Below are 19,399 nucleotides of genomic sequence, written 5' to 3'. Positions count from 1 at the left end.
CACAAAAAATTCTGCAGTTCTTCCTCACAAAACATCCAAAGTTACTGCTGACTAATTTTCCCACATGCTAGAATTTTTGTACATTTTAAAGTAACTGCCTAATCTGAACATTAAATGGCTCAAACTAATAAAATGTATCAGAGAAACTAATGAAATGATAAATAAAAGTGCAACATTACTAATACATAATTTTAGGTGAAAAACATCCTTTAATTTTTTAATTAAAAACATAAAACTTGCTGTCCAGAATTTATACCTGCAAACAGTTAATGTGCAACATACAGACATATTTGTACTTTAGTAAAACTTTAGAAACAAAACATTACTGCATCACTCTAATTTATCAATTATTGACAAAATTTACTTTTTAATATAGCAATGTATATTTTTAATTTTATATACATATGCATTTGTAAATCTCTCTTAAGTGCATAAAATGACAAATATGTAACACTTTCAATTTATTAAAAGTAATTACAGTAACACATCTTATTCCAGCATGTTCAATATTTTCCTTAATGGAATCAGTGCAAAACAACATATACAATATTTCCCCAACTCATATAGAAGATTTTCTCTTAATCAATTTTGAATTAAAAGAAAAACAACAAAAGATGCTTTTATCACAGTACTAGTTATTTCCACTATGCCACTGGTAAATTTAAATTTCTCACTATGTTGCTGTTATTTACTTCTGTTAATTATATAATGAGAAACATCCTCCATTTCCACCCTCTAGTCTGTGAAATAATCCACTTGGTACAACTACCTAATATATCACAATAATCAATCCAGCAATGAAAAAATAAACATTTTCCACAAACATCTGCTCAGTTTAGCAAGTCTTTACATACTGGAACATCATCAAAGAAGTTTACCAAAAACACAAAATAAATTACAGAACATCCACCTTTCAAAATACATTGAAAATAACTTCAACTTGTTTAGAAAGTTAGCATGCTTCAAATATTTGTTTTGAAAAATAAAGCAAAAATGATAATAATAATAGTAATGAAAAAGTCTCCTTCCCCCTTATTTTTAAAACTGATGACTGAATGAAACTTATCTCAAGCAAAAACCCTTTTTTTCTTTCAACAAAACTTAACATTCATGGTACATCTGAAGAACAGCAGTTGTGTTATTAATTACATACGTTTTCATGAAGCAACATCATTTAGGTCATCCACATGTGTCATTGGAAATCTGCTCCCAGTGTGTCAGTACAATACCAGTATCACATGTACAAAGAATACATCAGATTCTTTACAAAATTACCAAATAAGAAAAGTCAAACATCAAAGCTCATCAGACTTTTTTATGAAATTGTCTACCACTTGAAACTCACTGTGGATCAAGAGGTGTTGGGAGTAAAAATATTACAATTGAGAAAGTATGAAGACATCAAGTTCAGACACGCGATACATTTTCTAAAGGCAAATTTTCATCATTGTAGATACAACTGAAAATTTAAAGACATTTTTCTATAATAACAATGGTAGGAAGAACATGTCTAGATCATACATGTACTGATAAAAAGGTAATATTTTGATACAAGTCAATAACATTAACAATACATCTAAAAAATATGACCCTAATTCGACATTTAAGTTATAATTATACATTAATAAAAAAAAACAACAAAAATAACAATCCCTTTAGCACTCATGCACATGGCTCTTTGTTGTACTGAACAAAACAATGACATAATTCTTTAACTTACCTGCACCATAATTGCTAATCTTAGCGAGTCTTTAGGAATTTGCTCCTTACATCCTTTACAAGAAGACCTGCTGCTTTTAGCATATTCAGCACGAAATGGCAATTCTTCTGCCATGACTCACGTTGGATGTATCAGATTTTTAAATTACTACGTTACTGACTTTAGTTTATATTGTACCGCTTCATGTAAACCTACACCGACCGTCAAAATCCCGCTTTAACATGATACCGCATTGTTACGGCGCCGCGTGTCTTCATGCTTGTAGTGCCATCTGTTTCATATGCGAATTTGTGAAATGTTCAAGAATGCTATCATATCTCATATTTTGAAATTCATCTAACACCAGGAACTAGTATAATATTCAGAGTAAATGCCTTTAACTAGTATTTATATAATTTGGATGTCCTTATTTCTAAGGTCCATGAAACAATGCAGAATATGTCAACTTCTAACTTATGGTTATAAATATAAAGAAGAATTATAAAAGAAAGTAATTTAGTTAAATATATATCACAAACACTACTGATATTCCATACTCAATGAAAAATGTTTACCTTTAGGATAATTTAATTGTAATTTATCTGTTTTTGAGATCATTTTTACTTGACAAATTTAATTCACTAAGGCTAAGAAAACAAATCATGCTGAGAGGAAATACATGCGTTTTGTCGTATTTCACGCCCCAGTGACTCAACAATAAATGTGAAACTTTGCGCTTAAAACAAATAAACAATATATTGATATATGTATTGAATTTTTATCTATAAGTTTGACAAAGACTTAAGTTTACGTCGTTTTTATTAAGTAAAGTAATTATTGCATTCTAACCGATGCTAAATAATATAAACATCAGTTGTATCTAACATATAAATTTAAATATAAACCATTTCAAATTCCATTTCATATCAAATGTTTCAACAGTTTTTTCAGATCTACATATTTGCTTTATCCATTATTTTTATGTGTACTATTTTGATTTACGATTTTGCGTCCTACTGTGGTAAATCTGGTTTATTTTCTGTATTGAATTTTACGTGTATAGTATGCTATGGAATCTGCCTACTTATGGATTCGTCATATTTATGGTTAATAAATTTCTACTTTGAACATGTTTGTTTGTAACTGGTATAGTTTTATAAGTTATGTGGTCTCTATAGGATATTAATAATGTATAGGTTTAGCGATTCCTGGAGGCTGCGTTTTTCTTATTAAACTTGTGGAATTACAAAAATCGAGTGATGCGAATTGTGCATGTGCTCAGGGAGAGATGAGTCTCTTTTGTTTCCTTTATATTGATTAACTCTTCTAGTTTCTTTGTTTGGAATTAAGCACAAAGATACACAACAAGCTATATATGCTCTGTCCATCACGGGTATCGAGACCTGGTACATACCGCTGTGCCATTAGGGGTAACTCTCCAAAGCTCACTAACAATTCGTCGATATTTCTTTTAATCTTACAATGATACAGATTTTTATCTCTAAAACTACACTGATGCAAGCTTATACATTTTGTTTTACCCATAATTGTTATAATATATGCATTTACAAACGTTGTAAAATGTAATGATACAAAACTAATTACACGTTTACTTTTTGCAGAGAAAGTTATCTTAAATATTTATACTAAATCGACAACAATATATATATATGTGTAATACTGGTTTCTTAAACACACAATAATGTTTTCAATTTTTTAAAAATTTGTTTTATTTCATTTGTTTGCTTCTAGTGCAAAGCAAAACTATACAACAGGTTATCTGCGATCTGTCTACTGTGGGGATTTAATCCTTGGAATGTATGTTGCGAGTCCATAGACCTATTACTGACCCACCAGGGAACTTAATTTTGAAGTAATAACGTAACTTCTTTTTATTTTTTACAAATGTTTTGTTTTGTCAGTTGTCTCATACAGCAACATAAAATGTTTTACTAACCCCCCCAACAGGATTTTGTGACGAATCAATTAAAAAATATAGATTGTATGTCTTGAAAAATAGAATAAATATGTTATTGTTTTTTTCTGAATTTTGAAGCACACAATGCAGATGTAACGAATGTAAGAAACATGACAAATCTCTACACTTTGGCTGTTTTTCTTTATAAGTCAGTAATTTCGATACTTACAAAATGTAAAATTGTTCAGTGAATCTCCAAGAAAAAGTAGAACTTATTTGGTCTAAGTGGTTTTCCACCCAACCCTCACCCTCCAGTTAGCTCTCCGTATATGAGGCCCTATTAACTCAGTAGTATATCATATTGATAAAATTGTAAAACGTGCATCATAAGTTTAATTAAACCTGCAAAAGTACAGATACACTTTTTAATCTAGACTGTCGAAGCACATTTCTTAAACAAGAATATTCTAAAAAAATAAGTTGTCTTGAGATCTTTAGTGTTTTAAATAATTCCTGCAAGAAAAAAAAATTATTACAAAAATTGTTTTACTATTGTTTTGCCCTGATATTGTACTTTTTTTTATATTATATTGCACAGATAGATTTAAATATGGCAGGAGCAGTTACCCTACCCTGGTACCCTGCTGGTACAGTAATAAGTCTACAGATTTACAGTGCTAAAATAAGGGGTTTGATTCCCCTTGGTGGACTTAGCAGATAGCCTAACGTGGATTTCCTATAAGAAAACATACACATACATACCCTATTCTGTGCTTAACATCATTTATTTATTTTGGAAACAATAGACGCATATATAACATTTGTACTATGCATTACTTGAATGGTTATTAACCCATTGACTGCTGACATACTGTATATGGTATGGTCTTCCTTTGGTAGTTGAATGCAAGTGTGTTGTATAAAGTGTGCAGGTTGCAAAAGGTTAAATAATTTAGGAAATAAATTAACATAATCAGGGCAGATGTTCCCAAAATAGACTGTTGTTTTACATTTTATGCTATAAAAACCCAAAGACTAATCACCCACCCCCAATTTAAATCCGTAATGGTGACCTTTTATCATATACTATGTCTGAATCTAAAAAATTACACAATAATCAGTGCTGTTAAAGTATAAAATATAGGTAACAATGTGTATTTTTTATTTGCATCTGAAGGCTGTAACTGCAATTTACAGATATCAGAACTGTAAAGTCTATAAACATAGTAATGGTGTCCTTAAGATCTGTTAGAATGTCAACAGCATGGAACAAGATTATCCTCCCTTATCCAATATTTATTCAGATGCACAGTGGTATGCCTACAGACTTACAATGCTAAAAGCTGGGTTTTGATACCCAAGGCAGGCAGAGCACAGATAACCCATTCCGTAGCTTTGTGGTTAAATACAAACAATGTTTATTCAGATATTAAAAGTGTCCTTAACTATAATTGGAATGTCTACAGTAGTAAACAAGGTTATCCTTCCTCATCTAATGTTTATTCAGATATTAATGGTGTCTTTAACTCTCAGTTAGAAATGCCAACAGTATTATATAAGATTATTTTACTTCATGCAATGTTTATCAGATATTAATGGTGTCTTCAACTCTCAGTAGAACATCAACAGTATTATACAATATTATCCTATTTCATGTTAATGTCTTTCATTGTTTCATGCAAGATGACTCATTGATATCTAATTTTCTCTTTTCACTGACCAAACAGTCATCTAAGCTCTATTAAATCTTAACAAGTCAATCATAATGTTACTTTCTGAGTTCATATGTATTTGTAAGGTAAGTAATTGATATGATTTTTTGTCTTTCAAAATTTTGTTCTAAACTTTCTTTACCAAAATTACATCATTATTGAATTGTTTTTTAAGTTTTGTTTAATTTAATAAATGTTAGATTTTTAACACGTTTTTTATCCCTACTTAGTCATTTGCATTGGTTTCTTTAATTCTTGATACATAACAGTGTATTATTGATACACTCCATTTAATAAGGTTACCTTGTTAAGTTTTAAACAGTTGCATAACATTGGATTTATTTACTGCATGAATTATGAATATAAATTTTTAGTTTTTTTTTCAGTAACTCATTGTTTTAAGTTTTATTTAATTTATTAAATTATTGAACTTTGTATATTTGATTGTTACCTATATTATAGTAAAGGAATTGTAGCTTCCTTGTTATGCTTAAACTGTTGTTTAAAGTAGGAGGTTTACCATATGGACAGGTAGGTTTTTTTAGTTACTACATATCTAGTTATCTGTATTGTGTGGAATAGTGTTGGTATAACCATGTTGCATAAGATGCAAGTATTCACCAACTATACATAAGTTACATCTTAACTTTATGCTTTTGAAATACAACAGAATTGACTCTTTATAATCTAAATGACAAAGAATAAACGTATATATAACCTCATATCTTAACAACTTTATGTTTTTAACATTTAAAATTTAGTAGATTTGATTCTAGATAACCTATATGACACAATCTAACAATGACTGAAGAAGGTTGAAACGTTTTTCGCTCCTCTATGTAAAATATTTTCTCAACCCAAACGAGCCATTTTTACATATATAAGGTGAAAGTATGTAGGAAAGCTCAGAAGAATGTAACACCTTAAGATAATGCAATGTGTGAACACAAAACCTTATTTTTTAAAACAGACCAGTCTCTTTTTTTCATCTAGGACCAAAAATATCCTGACAATACTTTACTCATGATATACATGAGTAGGTATTGTGTAGATCAGGCTTTGCTGAGAAAATAATACACCATGAAGAAACCTCTTGCAGTATTGTGAAACATCCCATCTTATTAGTGAGCATTACAGACCAAAATGGCTGAACGTTGCGGATTTAAGTATAATTATACTTTAGCAGGCACCACATGCCACTTGCTGAGACTCTAAAATGTAGAATAAAACCCCTGTAAAGTTAAAAGAGAAAAGAAGAATATTTAATCAGTCACAGCCTGTAAGGTGTATGTTAAATAGAGACAGGAGGAAGTCTAAATCATGATGAATAAGAGGCAGCCAAATGACATAGATAATGTGCAACAAAGTGTCAGGATAGGTCACATGCCAGCCTGCACAATTTCTCTCAATGTATGAAAGAAATGTGCACTCATAGACAGTAAGGTGTTGGAGTTGGTGATAGGTGACCTAAGTGAGTTAACATGAACCTACATTCAGAGAAGTATACAGGGAGTGGACAAAAAAAATCTGCCCCTCTCCCAAAGTTCTTAATTTGTTATATCTTTTATTAGGTAACAGAAAAATATATAAAACTATATGTTTTTAGAATGCACTTGCCAAGCTATGTTCAAATATGATCCCCAATTCTAATTTTAACACTGGCTTTTTGAAATACTCAAAACTTTTCACAATTTTAGTTACATTTCTCATTAAAAAGTGTTGTGTACCTGTTATAGTTTCTTTGATCTTCTTATTCCAATTAACCTACAAAATGATCAAGCAAATTTTCCTGCAACTGTGGAGTCATTAAAAGATATCTTAGAAATAAGAGAATTGATGTTATGGAATGTCCAGGTCAATCACATGATATCAATAAAGTTGAAAATTTGTGAGCTGAGTTAAACAGATTAATGAAAGATCACAAGCCAAACAAAGAAGATCTACTATTTAGGCATGTAAAAAAGGATGGCTGTCAGTCACTCAAGAATATCTGCACAAACTAAGTGAAAGCATCTAATGTCAAGGTGAAGCAGTACTTAGATACAGGGGAATGCTGACTAAATATTAACTTCTGAAACTGGTTTGTGTTATTTTGAGTTTAATATTAGATTATTGCATACCCAAACTTATGAATCAACACATTAGGTTGAATTACAGATATTGTTTGAAACTTCACTGAAGTGTTAAGAAAATGAAATAAACCATGTCAAAATTTACAACTCAACACAATAGTCTGAGGAATATTGTTTACTGATTAAACCATCCAAAGCTTTTTACTACTGTCAACTACCTTTTGTGTTTAAGTGAAATTAATACTTCTGTAGAATTAAAAAATAAAATAATAAAAATAAATTAAGGAGAAATAAAAGATCTAGTTTACAAGGTCATTTATTTCTAGTATTAGAATGTTTTATGTACAACAATATGCTCTACAGAAATTAAATTACTCAACATTTTAGTTTGAAGAATATTGCTTCAAATTTCTCAAAGCATTGGAAAATGAAATACACCAAGCCAAAATTTACAAGTTAATACATCAGTCTGAAGAATATTTTTATACCAATATTGTAATAACATTTATTTCCCTGTAAAACTGTGTCATGTCAACATACAAAATGAACTAGTAATTAAGTATTAGAAATAACTATTTTTCTATTTAAATCCACACAAGTTCTATATCAGTTGTATACAGCAAAACCTTTATTTATTTTATGTCCAATGTTTCACTAAGTTTACCTGGCATTACCAGGTGGGATACAATAACTGAGAATATCTTCCATTTATTTCAGTTCTTGTATCTCACCTGATGATGTCCAACAAATATGGTGAAATGCTGTGAACAAAATGAAAACCTTACTAGTTCACACAGATCTTACCAAGTATCCACAGAGCTTTATCAAGGAATCCACAGTTCTTTGTTCACTGTTATGTAATTCTACGTTATATTCTAATGCAGCTAAGGCGTTTAAAAATTGGGAAAGTCGTTGTTGTTCTCTGCAAGATAACATTTAAAATTTTTCTCTTAAAATGCTCTCTGAGATATGTATATATACATATATACATGTACTGGAACTTGAAAATGTTTTCACAAACTTCTTTAACAAAATAAACCTCATTTGCTTGGACTTTTCAGAGGTTTTTGGTATAAATATGGGTTAATTCACAGCTTAAAATCCTTTTACTTTGATAACTTTAAAATTAGTTAGAATTATCTACTAAAATGCTAAACAAACAGTAGTAGTTATAAAACAAACAAAAAATGGACATCCTGAAAATTTTTCATATTGGTGAAATCCAAACATACCTTGTTAGTTTGTAAAGAACTTTCCAAAACTACACATGCACTAGAATAGTTATGGAAATAGACATTTGTTCTCTACATGGTTCCTACATAATGAAATATAATTCACTCATAAAAATTTAAAAAGAAATTCTACCAACAATATAATTACTTCTAATTACAGGTGCATAGAAAGTTGGTGACTTCACCCTAATCCTTTTAATCGTTTCTTTACACTGAGTGCTGCAAAAGCAAAAATATACAAATACTGAATATGATGTAAGATATGGACATCATTGTATATGGTATAAAACATTTATACGTTTGAGGGGTAACTATTAATAAAACTACTACTCTAAGTTACAAGAGTATACACAACCTAAGTTACCTTATTAACTGAGGTTTCCTAATATAATCTCCAAAACATGTTTAATATTTAACTAAAATTAAAACAAATTTACCTATAAATCTTAGACATTTTGTAAAATTAGTTCAAATATCATAAGAACATGTTTCTTAAATTTATATCAACATGCAAGGCTAGAGAGCTTAATTGTAATCAACATTTAATAATCTACACTTTCAAAGTACAAACACTTTTTACACACATTTATTTAAAAAAAGCACAATTTTAAAGCCATGAGCCTTCTTTGGATGCTAGCTCTACAGAAGCTGTGAATGATCTGATAAAATACAATGATATAATACAGGCTAAACTTACTCTGGTGGAAAGTCTGGATATATTTCTTCCACGGTTTTATTTCTTAGTAGATGAGGTGTTGATGCTTGACTATGCTTTTCTAAGAATTGAATATACATAATATAAGATGTTGTTCATACTTCAAAGAGGTAATGTAATTAAAGGAAATAAAGTGTTCTTTCTTAACTGTTACATATCCAACACAAACAATGTCATATACTTTCCTGATAGTTATACATCCAACACAAATTATGTAATGTGCTTTCTATATTGTTTTACATGCAACACAAATAATATTAATCTTCATCCAATTCAAACAATGCATCTTGATTGTTAAGAATCCAACTCAAGTGATATAATCTATTTTACTTATCTATTCTCCAATGTTAATTTCAGACCATAAGTAAAATAATGAAACTTTGTAGAATGGATGGCAACTGCCTGTTGTAGAGACACAAGTGTAGACATCAGTTGAAAATTATCCACTAATACTGCTACAAACAAGCTGGTATGTTACAAATAAATAGAATCATCGATACAGACAAATTCTAGAAGACAAAAAAATTAAAGAATCATTTTATATTAACACTATTAAACTTTCACTAAACAGAGATTCCAGATTAGAGGTGAGTAATTTGTGGCTACCATTGGTTGAATCTACAGGAAATCTTTCCTCCATTCAGAAATAGTGATAATCCAACCAATCATAACACGCTCTCTACAATCTACCAGGACACTATAAAAGACCAAAAACACCTACACACACACTGACTTAAAGACAAAAGGTGGAAGACTTTCAAAACATCGTCCTCTACACTTGTGTCTCCACAACAGGCAGTTGCCATCCATTCTACAAAGTTTCATTATTTTACTTATGGTCTGTAATTAACATAGTATATTTCATTCAGTACATATCAATATTTTAACTCAGAGCTGGAAAAAATTATAACTACCTATAAATTCGTATTTGAATTAAATGTACTCACCTCAAAATCATTGTCATGATCTTCTAAAGCAGAATTTTCCAACATCAGTTAAAATTATCCACTAATACTGCTACGAACAAGCTGGTATGTTACAAATAAATAGAAATGTTAAATAAAATTATGTAATCTATAAATAAAGAACATTATCTTCCTGTCTGTTCAAAGACAAAGCAATATTACAGAGAAGATCAAACAGTATAGCTGATAATAGTTCTTAAACATCATATGTATTTATCTAAATAATATAAATTGGGGTTACACTTTTATTTTTTGCAGCACAAATATAATATATATTTTTAATTTTGTATTTTAATAAGAACTTTAACTTTTTGCTTTAAATTTGCATCATTTTGTTAAAAACATTAAGACTTATGAAATGTAGAAAAAAAGGTTTATGATAAAAAAGAAATATCAGATTTTAAAAGAAAGTATAACTAACTTGCTTGAGCTTTTCAAATGCTGACAATTCTTCATGCAAACATACAAGTAAAAAGCAATTTTGTTATCACAGTTAACATATTCATTAACTAAAAATCTATTTCAGAATATATTTACCACTTTACACCACAAAGTGCATTATCTCACACGTACTTCAGTGTGACTTCCTGTGCATGCCACAAGTCTTGAAAAAAGCTCCCACCCCCTCATGTGTTAACATGTATTGCACTAGCCTATGATGTAATCATCCCCAGACTATAGTCCTCCACTAATAGGAAGATGGTACATTCTCCATGCACTGCAATCTCATGAGAACTAATGTGTACACAGGCTCATTCTCGAGAAGGCAAACTAAATGTACTAGAAGTGTAAAGGAAGAAGAGGATTTTGTGCAGAGAGATGAGCATTTATCTGAAATAAACTTTCATGTAAGGAAACTGTTAGCTTCAGAAACACTGCTCACCTTTGTGCACAACAAAGGACTAGAATCTCATGTTGTATTTGGTGTATGGGCCAGTGAAGAGAGTTAAAAAGATGACTTCATTTCTAAAAACAGCATCAGGAAGGGAAAAGCTCATGATGTGATCACCTGTAAAGCAGAGAGTAGCCTAGTGGTGCAGCACTTGATGTGATAATGCATTCTTTCAAGAAGAGATTATTTTTTCATCCAAAAGAGGTGGTAAAGTAAAAGATTACTAATGTGTTGCTGTGGTAGGTGTAATGATAGATTGTTCAATATTGCTTCATCACTTCAAATGCAGACTGCTGAGCATAATGTGTAGTGTGGCTAGGGATATAAATCAGGCTGTTCCATACTGAAGAAATACTTAGGTAAGATACCATAAAAATCACATGCAGGAAGCAGCATCTCAGACCTGAGAACTATTGACCCCAAGACTTATTTGGCTGTACCTAACCACAAAAGCAGTCTTGAAAAAAAAATCTCAACAGCAGGCCCTAAGCAGAGGCAGGTGGGTTTAAAGCTTTCATGGACCCAACCTGATGTAGATTTTGTGTAAGTTCTGTGAAATACCAACAGCCACTTGGTGGGTTGCATGGTCTAATTAAAGCCACTTTAAAGAGTGGATAATGGCAACTAGAAGGAGATAAAAGCCAAGGTAAGTAAAAACTGACTGTGATGTAAGTAATGAGACAATAACATTTTAGGGTTTGTTTAGATTCCCACCTGCAAGACCTAATATAGGGAACATCAATGCCTAGAGGCAAGAGAAGCATGACAGTAGGAGACATGAAAAATAAGAAAAGGATCATTACCCGTAGAAGAAGAAAATAACCAGTAAGGGCACATAGCCCAAATTGGCAAAATGGAAAGAGTTTAAATGATTAGAGGAATAGGAATTCCATACTGAGAAAATACACTGGCAAAAGCTAACAAAGGGCAGTAAGAGTGAGAAAATAATGAATACACCATACAAAACAAAAGAAGCAAGTTGAGTTGGAATGACAACACATGGAAGAAGGGGAAGAGATGATGAAAGAAAGAAATATTCAAACACCCTGCCAATGATTGGGGCAGTCAGGGAAGAAAAGGTAAATCAGAAGAAAAGACAAAAATGAGGAATGGCTCCTGGTGAAGAAATATGTACAAATTGTACAAAAGAACGTTAAATCACACCAGACAGAAGCCTCAAATATCAAATCAGTGGAAGTGGAGAATAGAAAGGTAGTGATGACAGAATGTTTATAGTAGGAGAAAGTCTACTTACAAACCAGAGGATACAGAAACCACTCTGTGAGAAGAGTCAAGCCTAGATAAGATAGTCAATCTGTCACTAGAACTTGAATGTTTATGATATTAGAGATCTACAACTGAATGTGGTGGTCATGGACCCAAAAGAAAAAGCGTGGAGACAAAAAACAGAGATCTATGTCAGAGAAAGGAGGGAAAAATAGAGGAGGTGTCAAAATGAATCGTGATATGAAAATCAAACAAATATAAAAAAAGATAATGGCAAGGCTGTAGGCAAAAGCTCCAAGTCACAAAGACAAAGAAGTAAACTGAGCATGTCCCAAGTGAATGAAATATAGAATTGTGGTTGAGACTAAAATGGTTGACCAAATCAGCTACTTCAAATGAAATAATTCCTGAAGAAGAAAGAAGATTACAATGGAAGAAGCCACATTCAGAGGGGCAAACAGAGCCCAAATATCCATACAGTAATGAAACAACAGATCTCAAGAATATAACCTCTAAGTAAAAAGCCACTAGACAATCCACTGAAAAAGATGAGACCATAGTTAATGTAAAGGCAAAGACTGAGAACAAATGTTCAATCAGTATGGGCAAACCTAACAAAGAAAAAGGTGGACAGACAAATGAGGATTTGGAAAAGTGTCTGAGATCCCAAATCAGGCCATTTGTCACTGGAAAAAATATCCATCAAAACATGGAAATAATAAAAAGATGAAAATAAAGCTTTAGAGCATGGTTGAGGAATTATCCCAAGGTATTTGAAACAGGTATTTGGAAAGTAAAAGTATAAAGAAAACTCCTGATAAAACAACTAAGGAATGCACTGGGTTGTAACAAATGGAGTCCACTAGTAGACAAAAACAGAAGAAAAGAGCTTCTACTGAACTAAAGATGAGGGTTGGTTTCTGAAATAAATCACTTCCATAACCCATGACAGCCAATCCTAAAACAGAAATAGTAACAAAAAGACAAAGGACAAAAGAAGGTGAGATTTTATGAAGCCATCTAGCCTCTGGTTCCAAGGGTAACAAACTAGAATGAGAAGAGATGACTACTGAAGATCTGCATCAGTTTGAGATGTCAATGTAATAGAAATACCTCCAAAAAAACATATAACAAAGAAAAGATGCAAGACAGAAGTCATGGAAAGGGAAGAAGGTGAGAGCAGTGATAGTCAGAAAGTGAAGTAACTAACCTAACAAAGCAGTCCAAAACATAAAACAAAGTAACTGAAAATTAATGGAAGAAAATCAAATGAAAAACAGGTATGTGCCAATTGACCCAATAATGACAGGGTCATGATGGAAACACCTGAAGTAATATGAAACATAAGAATGGAAATAAGGATTACATAAGAGATGAATACAAGTAACTGAAGATAAATAAAAAAAGGAAAATAATAGATCTCGAAACTGAAAGAATAGATTCACATGAATGAAGCTTATGTAATAAGGAAGTCTGGGATTTAGCAAAAAGCTATTGGAGAAAAGGCATGTGCCCAGCAATGAAGGACAAAAGTGGAACTACCTGTTCCATGTTGGAAAGGGAAAATGAGAAGTAAAAGCATGCATGGAAACATCTGTGGCAAAACACTAAAAAGATGGAGCAGACTCAGCTGAAGTAACAGAAGCAGGAGGTCAGGAATTATGCTAGAATCAAAGATCAAAGTGGAACCAACTTCTGGTGCACAATGGTAGTAATAACACTGATCTTCAGTGTCTCTGATCACCAGTACAAGTACTGAATGACTCTTGTGAAGGAGTGTTAAAAACCTTGTGAGATGTCAGAAACATGTTAATATATATGTCTAATCCAGTTCATCCATGAAACTGACGTTGGTGGTCTGTTCCTGTAAAATATATAGAATTTTTGTTATTGGTTATAAAATAAGGCAAATATGGTGATGGTGCATAGGCCTAGTTATATCCTTGAAAAGTATGCAAGTATACTATTAATATGAATCATCCACGTTAAAAGTTAAGATGGAAATATGGTCACTGAAACATTTACAAAATCACATTACAGACCAGTTTCTAAGCAAGGTTTTCAGGTAACTGAGATCGACCAATTCCATTGGAACAAGGATTAATCATCAAAACACTTCATGTTCATAGGCAGAAGTACATGTGACACCATGAGAATGCCTCATATTTGAATTCTGTCACCCCTGACACATATTATGAATACCAACTGGAACACAGATTACCTCATTATGCTGGATGTCAGTAGCAACTGTGTTATGGATTAGAGGATGTAATGAGTAATCTGTTTCATTCAACATACAGGACAAAGCCTGTTGTGTGTCTCAAAAGTATAATGTTGAGCAAAAGATAATCAAATTGAATGTAATTCAAATGAAAGTTCAAACTGATAGTTTTAAAACTTAGTATTGCTCTTTTATATAATAAAGAAAATTAAGGAAAAAAGTCTATATGTCAAATATTAAGAAAAGATGAATGAACACAAAAAGTATGGCATGCCTATTGAAAACAAAATACACATGAAAACAAAAAAGAATGAGCCTGTGTTCATGTGCTAGTTATCATGAGAATTAGTATACATGGAGAATACGACACATTTCCACTGGTGGAGACCTAAGAGTCTAATAATGGTCATATCATAGGCTGGTGTAATACTCAATGACTCAAGGGGTAGAAGATTTCTTCAAGGTTTGTAGCATATGCAGAAAATTACATGGCATTGCATGCAAAATAATGTCTCTTTGTGGTACAGAAGTAAGTAGCATTTATAAATTCAGATTTTTACAACTTGAACATGCCTCCATGGTTTTTGTTAATAATTTATGTTCTTGCTGCTCAAACAAGACTTTATGAATTTTATTCACATTTCTCACAACCATTTTTAATCATTAACTTAATCAAAGAAAAGGAGATTATACAATAGATCATATTATAACAAAATATTGTGAACAAAACAGTTATTTTTGAACTGTTAACTCTTTAAGTTGGATGTCATAAACACCAGCAATGTACAGCCCTACTCTATATACAATTATACAAGAAAATGTGAATAAATGCAAAAACTTAAACAAACAAATGTCTAACAGAATTGAAATAATGTAAACTTGGATTAAAAAAAGCACAACTATTAGAATTAAACTAATGAGGTCTGAACTTAAAAATACTCATTATTTAAATCAAAATAATGTACATCTGAATTGAAAAGTACTGACTGTCAAAAGCAAAATAAAATGGATCTGAATTTCTTATTTTCATCTTTTGAAGCTCTACTCAAATAAGTGGTTGAGTCTAACAATGAAAAGGCATATTTTTTCTTTATGTTCATTGGCCTTAAGATTTTGGCCAGCAGTGTATGTATTTCCACGGCAGTGGTAAAAGCCAATGGATTCCATACTGACCCTTTTGGTAATTCTAAGCTTAAAAAATTTGAGGATATATTTACTGTTCATAAACATTAATTACACATCTTTTGAAAATCTTTTATCATTGCCATTTACTTAATGTTTTATTATATAATGTTTTCTGGTGTAATTCATTCTAATCACATGTAAGTTTGAAAAGCAATAATCAGAAACTTGGTGGGATTGAAAAGTGAAAGTACTATATGGGGAAATATAATTAACTATTATTTCTATTTACATTTGTTCTCTTTAATAGTGTCTTTATAAATCAAAAGCCAATCATCCAAAGTCAAAAGCTGGTAAAGTGTAAGAATAGATTTACCAAGGTCCCCAAACTTTTCATTGTTGACTTCGTGATAAAGACTTCTACCTATTACTGCAAAGACATCTAAGTTGTCAAAGCTAAATAACTCATAGAGCAGGGTTCATTTGTATCAGTTAAATTTTGACTATTACAAAAATGATAGGCACAAGAATAAAAATACTGCTTTATATTGATATTCTATAGTCTAAATAACTTATCCTGAACTATAATTTCAATAAATTCCCTGGACTATCTAGAAGTCCTGTAACCTAAACAACCTACATGAACTGTCACTGAAAGGAATTTCTTGTTATCCCTTGAGGTACAATGATCTAGATAACCTTCCCTAAACTGTTGTTGAAATAAGTTTACTGCATTATTTGAAACTCTAGTAACCTAGACAGCACTTCCTGAACTGTGTTGAAATTAGTTTCCTGTATTGTCTTAAAATCCTTTAATCAAGGCAATCTTCCTGGATGGTTTGTAAAATGAGTTTACTGCATTGTTTTAAACTCCAGTAACCTAGATAATCTACCCTGGAATGTTGTTGAAAAAAATACCCTGCATTGCCTTTAAATAGTGTTATCTAAGTAACTTTTCCTGAACTGTTATTAAAATTAGTTTCCTGTATTGTCTTAAAATCCTTTAATCAAGGCCATCATCTTGGATGGCTTGTGAAATGAGTTTACTGCATTGATTTAAACTCCAGTAACCTAGATAGCATTCACTGAATTGTTGTTGAAATTAGTTTCCTGTATTGTCTTAAAATCCTTTAATGTTTTTAAAAATATTTACAAATTAATTCCCTGTATTGTCTCATAAATACTATAATTTAGGCAACCTTCCTTAAGATGTTGTTGAAATGAGTTTCATGCATTGTCTTAAAGCCCAGTTTTCAAGGTACACTTCCCTCAATTATTGTTGAATGTGTTTTTTGTATTGTTTTAAGGTCTTACAGTTTAGGCAACCCTCCCTTAACTGTTGTTGAAATGTGTTTCCTGCCTTGTCTTAAATCCCTATAATCTAGGAAATCTAACATGATCTTCAGATGGTATGATTTCTAATCAATGTTTTAATGTCATGTGATTCAATCAAAACACTTTGAACATTTATTAAAATGGATTTTACCTAATATAAATAACTTCTTATACCAGAAATAAGAAAAATACTTCAGTATTTATTTTTTAGAGTTCTCTACTGATTTATGTACCAAAATATTTGGGTTTTACAATATTTGTAAAATGATTTAAATGTTATGAAGCAGTGATTCTTGATAAGTTGTGCAAACATATCATCTGGTAAAAAATGTTGCATAACACTATGTAACCAAATTTTTACTTTTTCTTTTTCCTGGGCAGCAAAGTGTTATTTCCCAATTATTTATACCTAAAGTAAATGGAAAAGACCTATTTTTCTCTTCAAACTTTGCTTTTTTGACCTTGGTTATGAAATTTTCAAATTTACCCATTTTTGAGAACATTCCAGGAAGATTCAGTGCTGAGTAGCTGATAGAGAATCTTCTCGAACTTACAAGAATATTCAAGAACTTTTTAGAATGTTGTAGAAGCCTCAGAGCTGTGGTGCTCCATAATAGGAATAAGTATCCATCTCTTTCCCTAGCTCATTCAGTGCACCTCAAAGAGGAATACAACAGCATCAAGACCTTGCTAGAAGCCTTGAAGTATGATAAGTATGACTGGGAGATTATCAGAGACTTCAAAATGGTGGCATTCCTGATGGGTTTCCAAGGAGGCTTTACCAAGTTTCCTGTTACCTTTGCCTTTTGGACAGCAGGGACACCACAGCCAACTACAACAGAAAGCATTGGCCACAATGGACTGAATTCTCTGTGGGGAGGCACAATGTCAAGAGTGAGCCATTAGTGGACCTCCAAAAGGTGTTGTTCTCACCATTGCACATAGAATTGGGTCTTATGAAACAATTTGTCACAGCTCTCGATAAGGAGTCTGCAGCCTTCATGTACCTTTGAGGCTTCTCCCTTAAGCTGTCTGAGGCAAAGGTCAAAACTGGTGTCTTCGTTGGACCACAAATAAAGAAGATCCTGGAGTGCACAGAATTACCCAAGAAGCTCAGTAAGAAGGAAAAAAAAGCTTGGGGCAGCTTTGTTGCAGTGGTTTGGGGTCTTCTTGGGCAATCACAAGACTGAAAATTATATGGAACTGGTTTAGGCTCTGGTGAAGAACTATGGCAAAATGGGCTGCAGGATGTCCCTGAAAGTCCATATCCTTGTCACTCATCTTGATAAATTCAAGGAGAGCATGGGAGCATACTCAGAGGAGCAAGGCAAGCACTTCCACCAAGATATACTGGACTTTCAATGCTGCTACCAAGAAGCATATAACAAAAACATGATGGGAGACTATATCTAGGGGTTGATACGTGAAAGTGATTTACATTACAGTTGCAAATATCGAAAAACTACTCACTTCTAAACATTTTTGTATAACATTAGTATATATACATGTAAATCTTGATTCAGACTTTCTGAAAATGAAAATGTGCAAATTTGCCCATTTTTTACATAGAAAATAGGTTAATTTCTAAATTTCATTATCCAGGTCACAAAAGCAAAGTTTGAAGAGAATAATGGCCATTTTCAGTACTTTTACAACAAAAGCAATTAAGAAATAATACATACTATCCAGAAACAAAATTTGTGTTACACAGTGTGTCAGTAAAACATATTTCCATTATATCATGATTCTGCTTGATAGGTGTTCATGTAAAGTAAAATAGTTTTTCATTAGTAGAATATATTATTACATTAGTGATGTGAAAACTGTGTAATACCTAAATATTTAAAGTGTATATTTCATTAATCAAATTCAACTTTATATCTATACTGACTTGAAATGGCATTATGGAATTTAAATGTTTATACACTAGTTATATCGCTAATAATTAAGCCAATATTAGCATTTTTACATTAATCAAAAATTCAAGATAATCTAAAGATTACTTTCAAGACCCAAAATATTTTATGATGATGCACTTGTATATTCATTAAGGGATCTTTACACACACACACACACATATATATATATGCATATTTCAGTATATTACACAAAGCTATAGAAAGACTATTTGTTCCTAGTCTTCCCTATTTTTGAAGGCAAACCACAGAGAAAAGAACTACCCAACCAATCACCAACTCTTGAGCTACTATTATCTGACTGAATTGCAGAATTTGACCATCAGTCATACAGAACACCTATGCCACCAAGTACAGAAAACATATTTGCAGC

General features: G+C 31.7%; 1 protein-coding gene and 1 long non-coding RNA gene across 4 annotated transcripts in view; both read right to left on the bottom strand.

Moving 5' to 3' along the window:
- The window catches only part of Parp1 (Poly-(ADP-ribose) polymerase), a 54,123-nt gene extending 51,951 nt beyond the window's left edge, over positions 1–2,172 (bottom strand). Inside the window, exon 1 of the mRNA XM_076498042.1 lies at positions 1,721–2,172. Within this exon, the coding sequence (XP_076354157.1) occupies positions 1,721–1,834 (114 nt within the window). The 5' untranslated portion in view covers positions 1,835–2,172. The remainder of the gene's footprint in view (positions 1–1,720) is intronic.
- A 3,524-nt stretch (positions 2,173–5,696) lies between these two features.
- The window catches only part of LOC143248971 (uncharacterized), a 29,843-nt gene continuing 16,140 nt past the window's right edge, over positions 5,697–19,399 (bottom strand). The window contains exons 2-4 of one of the 3 annotated variants that reach the window (XR_013027309.1): positions 10,296–10,376; positions 9,331–9,409; positions 5,697–8,323 (exon numbers count right to left, since the gene is read on the bottom strand). This is a non-coding gene — a long non-coding RNA (uncharacterized LOC143248971). The other 2 variants (XR_013027308.1, XR_013027307.1) reach the window with 2 other exon arrangements.

The sequence above is a fragment of the Tachypleus tridentatus genome, chromosome 4, assembly GCF_004210375.1.
Source record: "Tachypleus tridentatus isolate NWPU-2018 chromosome 4, ASM421037v1, whole genome shotgun sequence".
In the NCBI taxonomy this organism is placed as follows: domain Eukaryota; kingdom Metazoa; phylum Arthropoda; class Merostomata; order Xiphosura; family Limulidae; genus Tachypleus; species Tachypleus tridentatus.
This window is presented reverse-complemented; position numbering and strand designations above follow the sequence as displayed.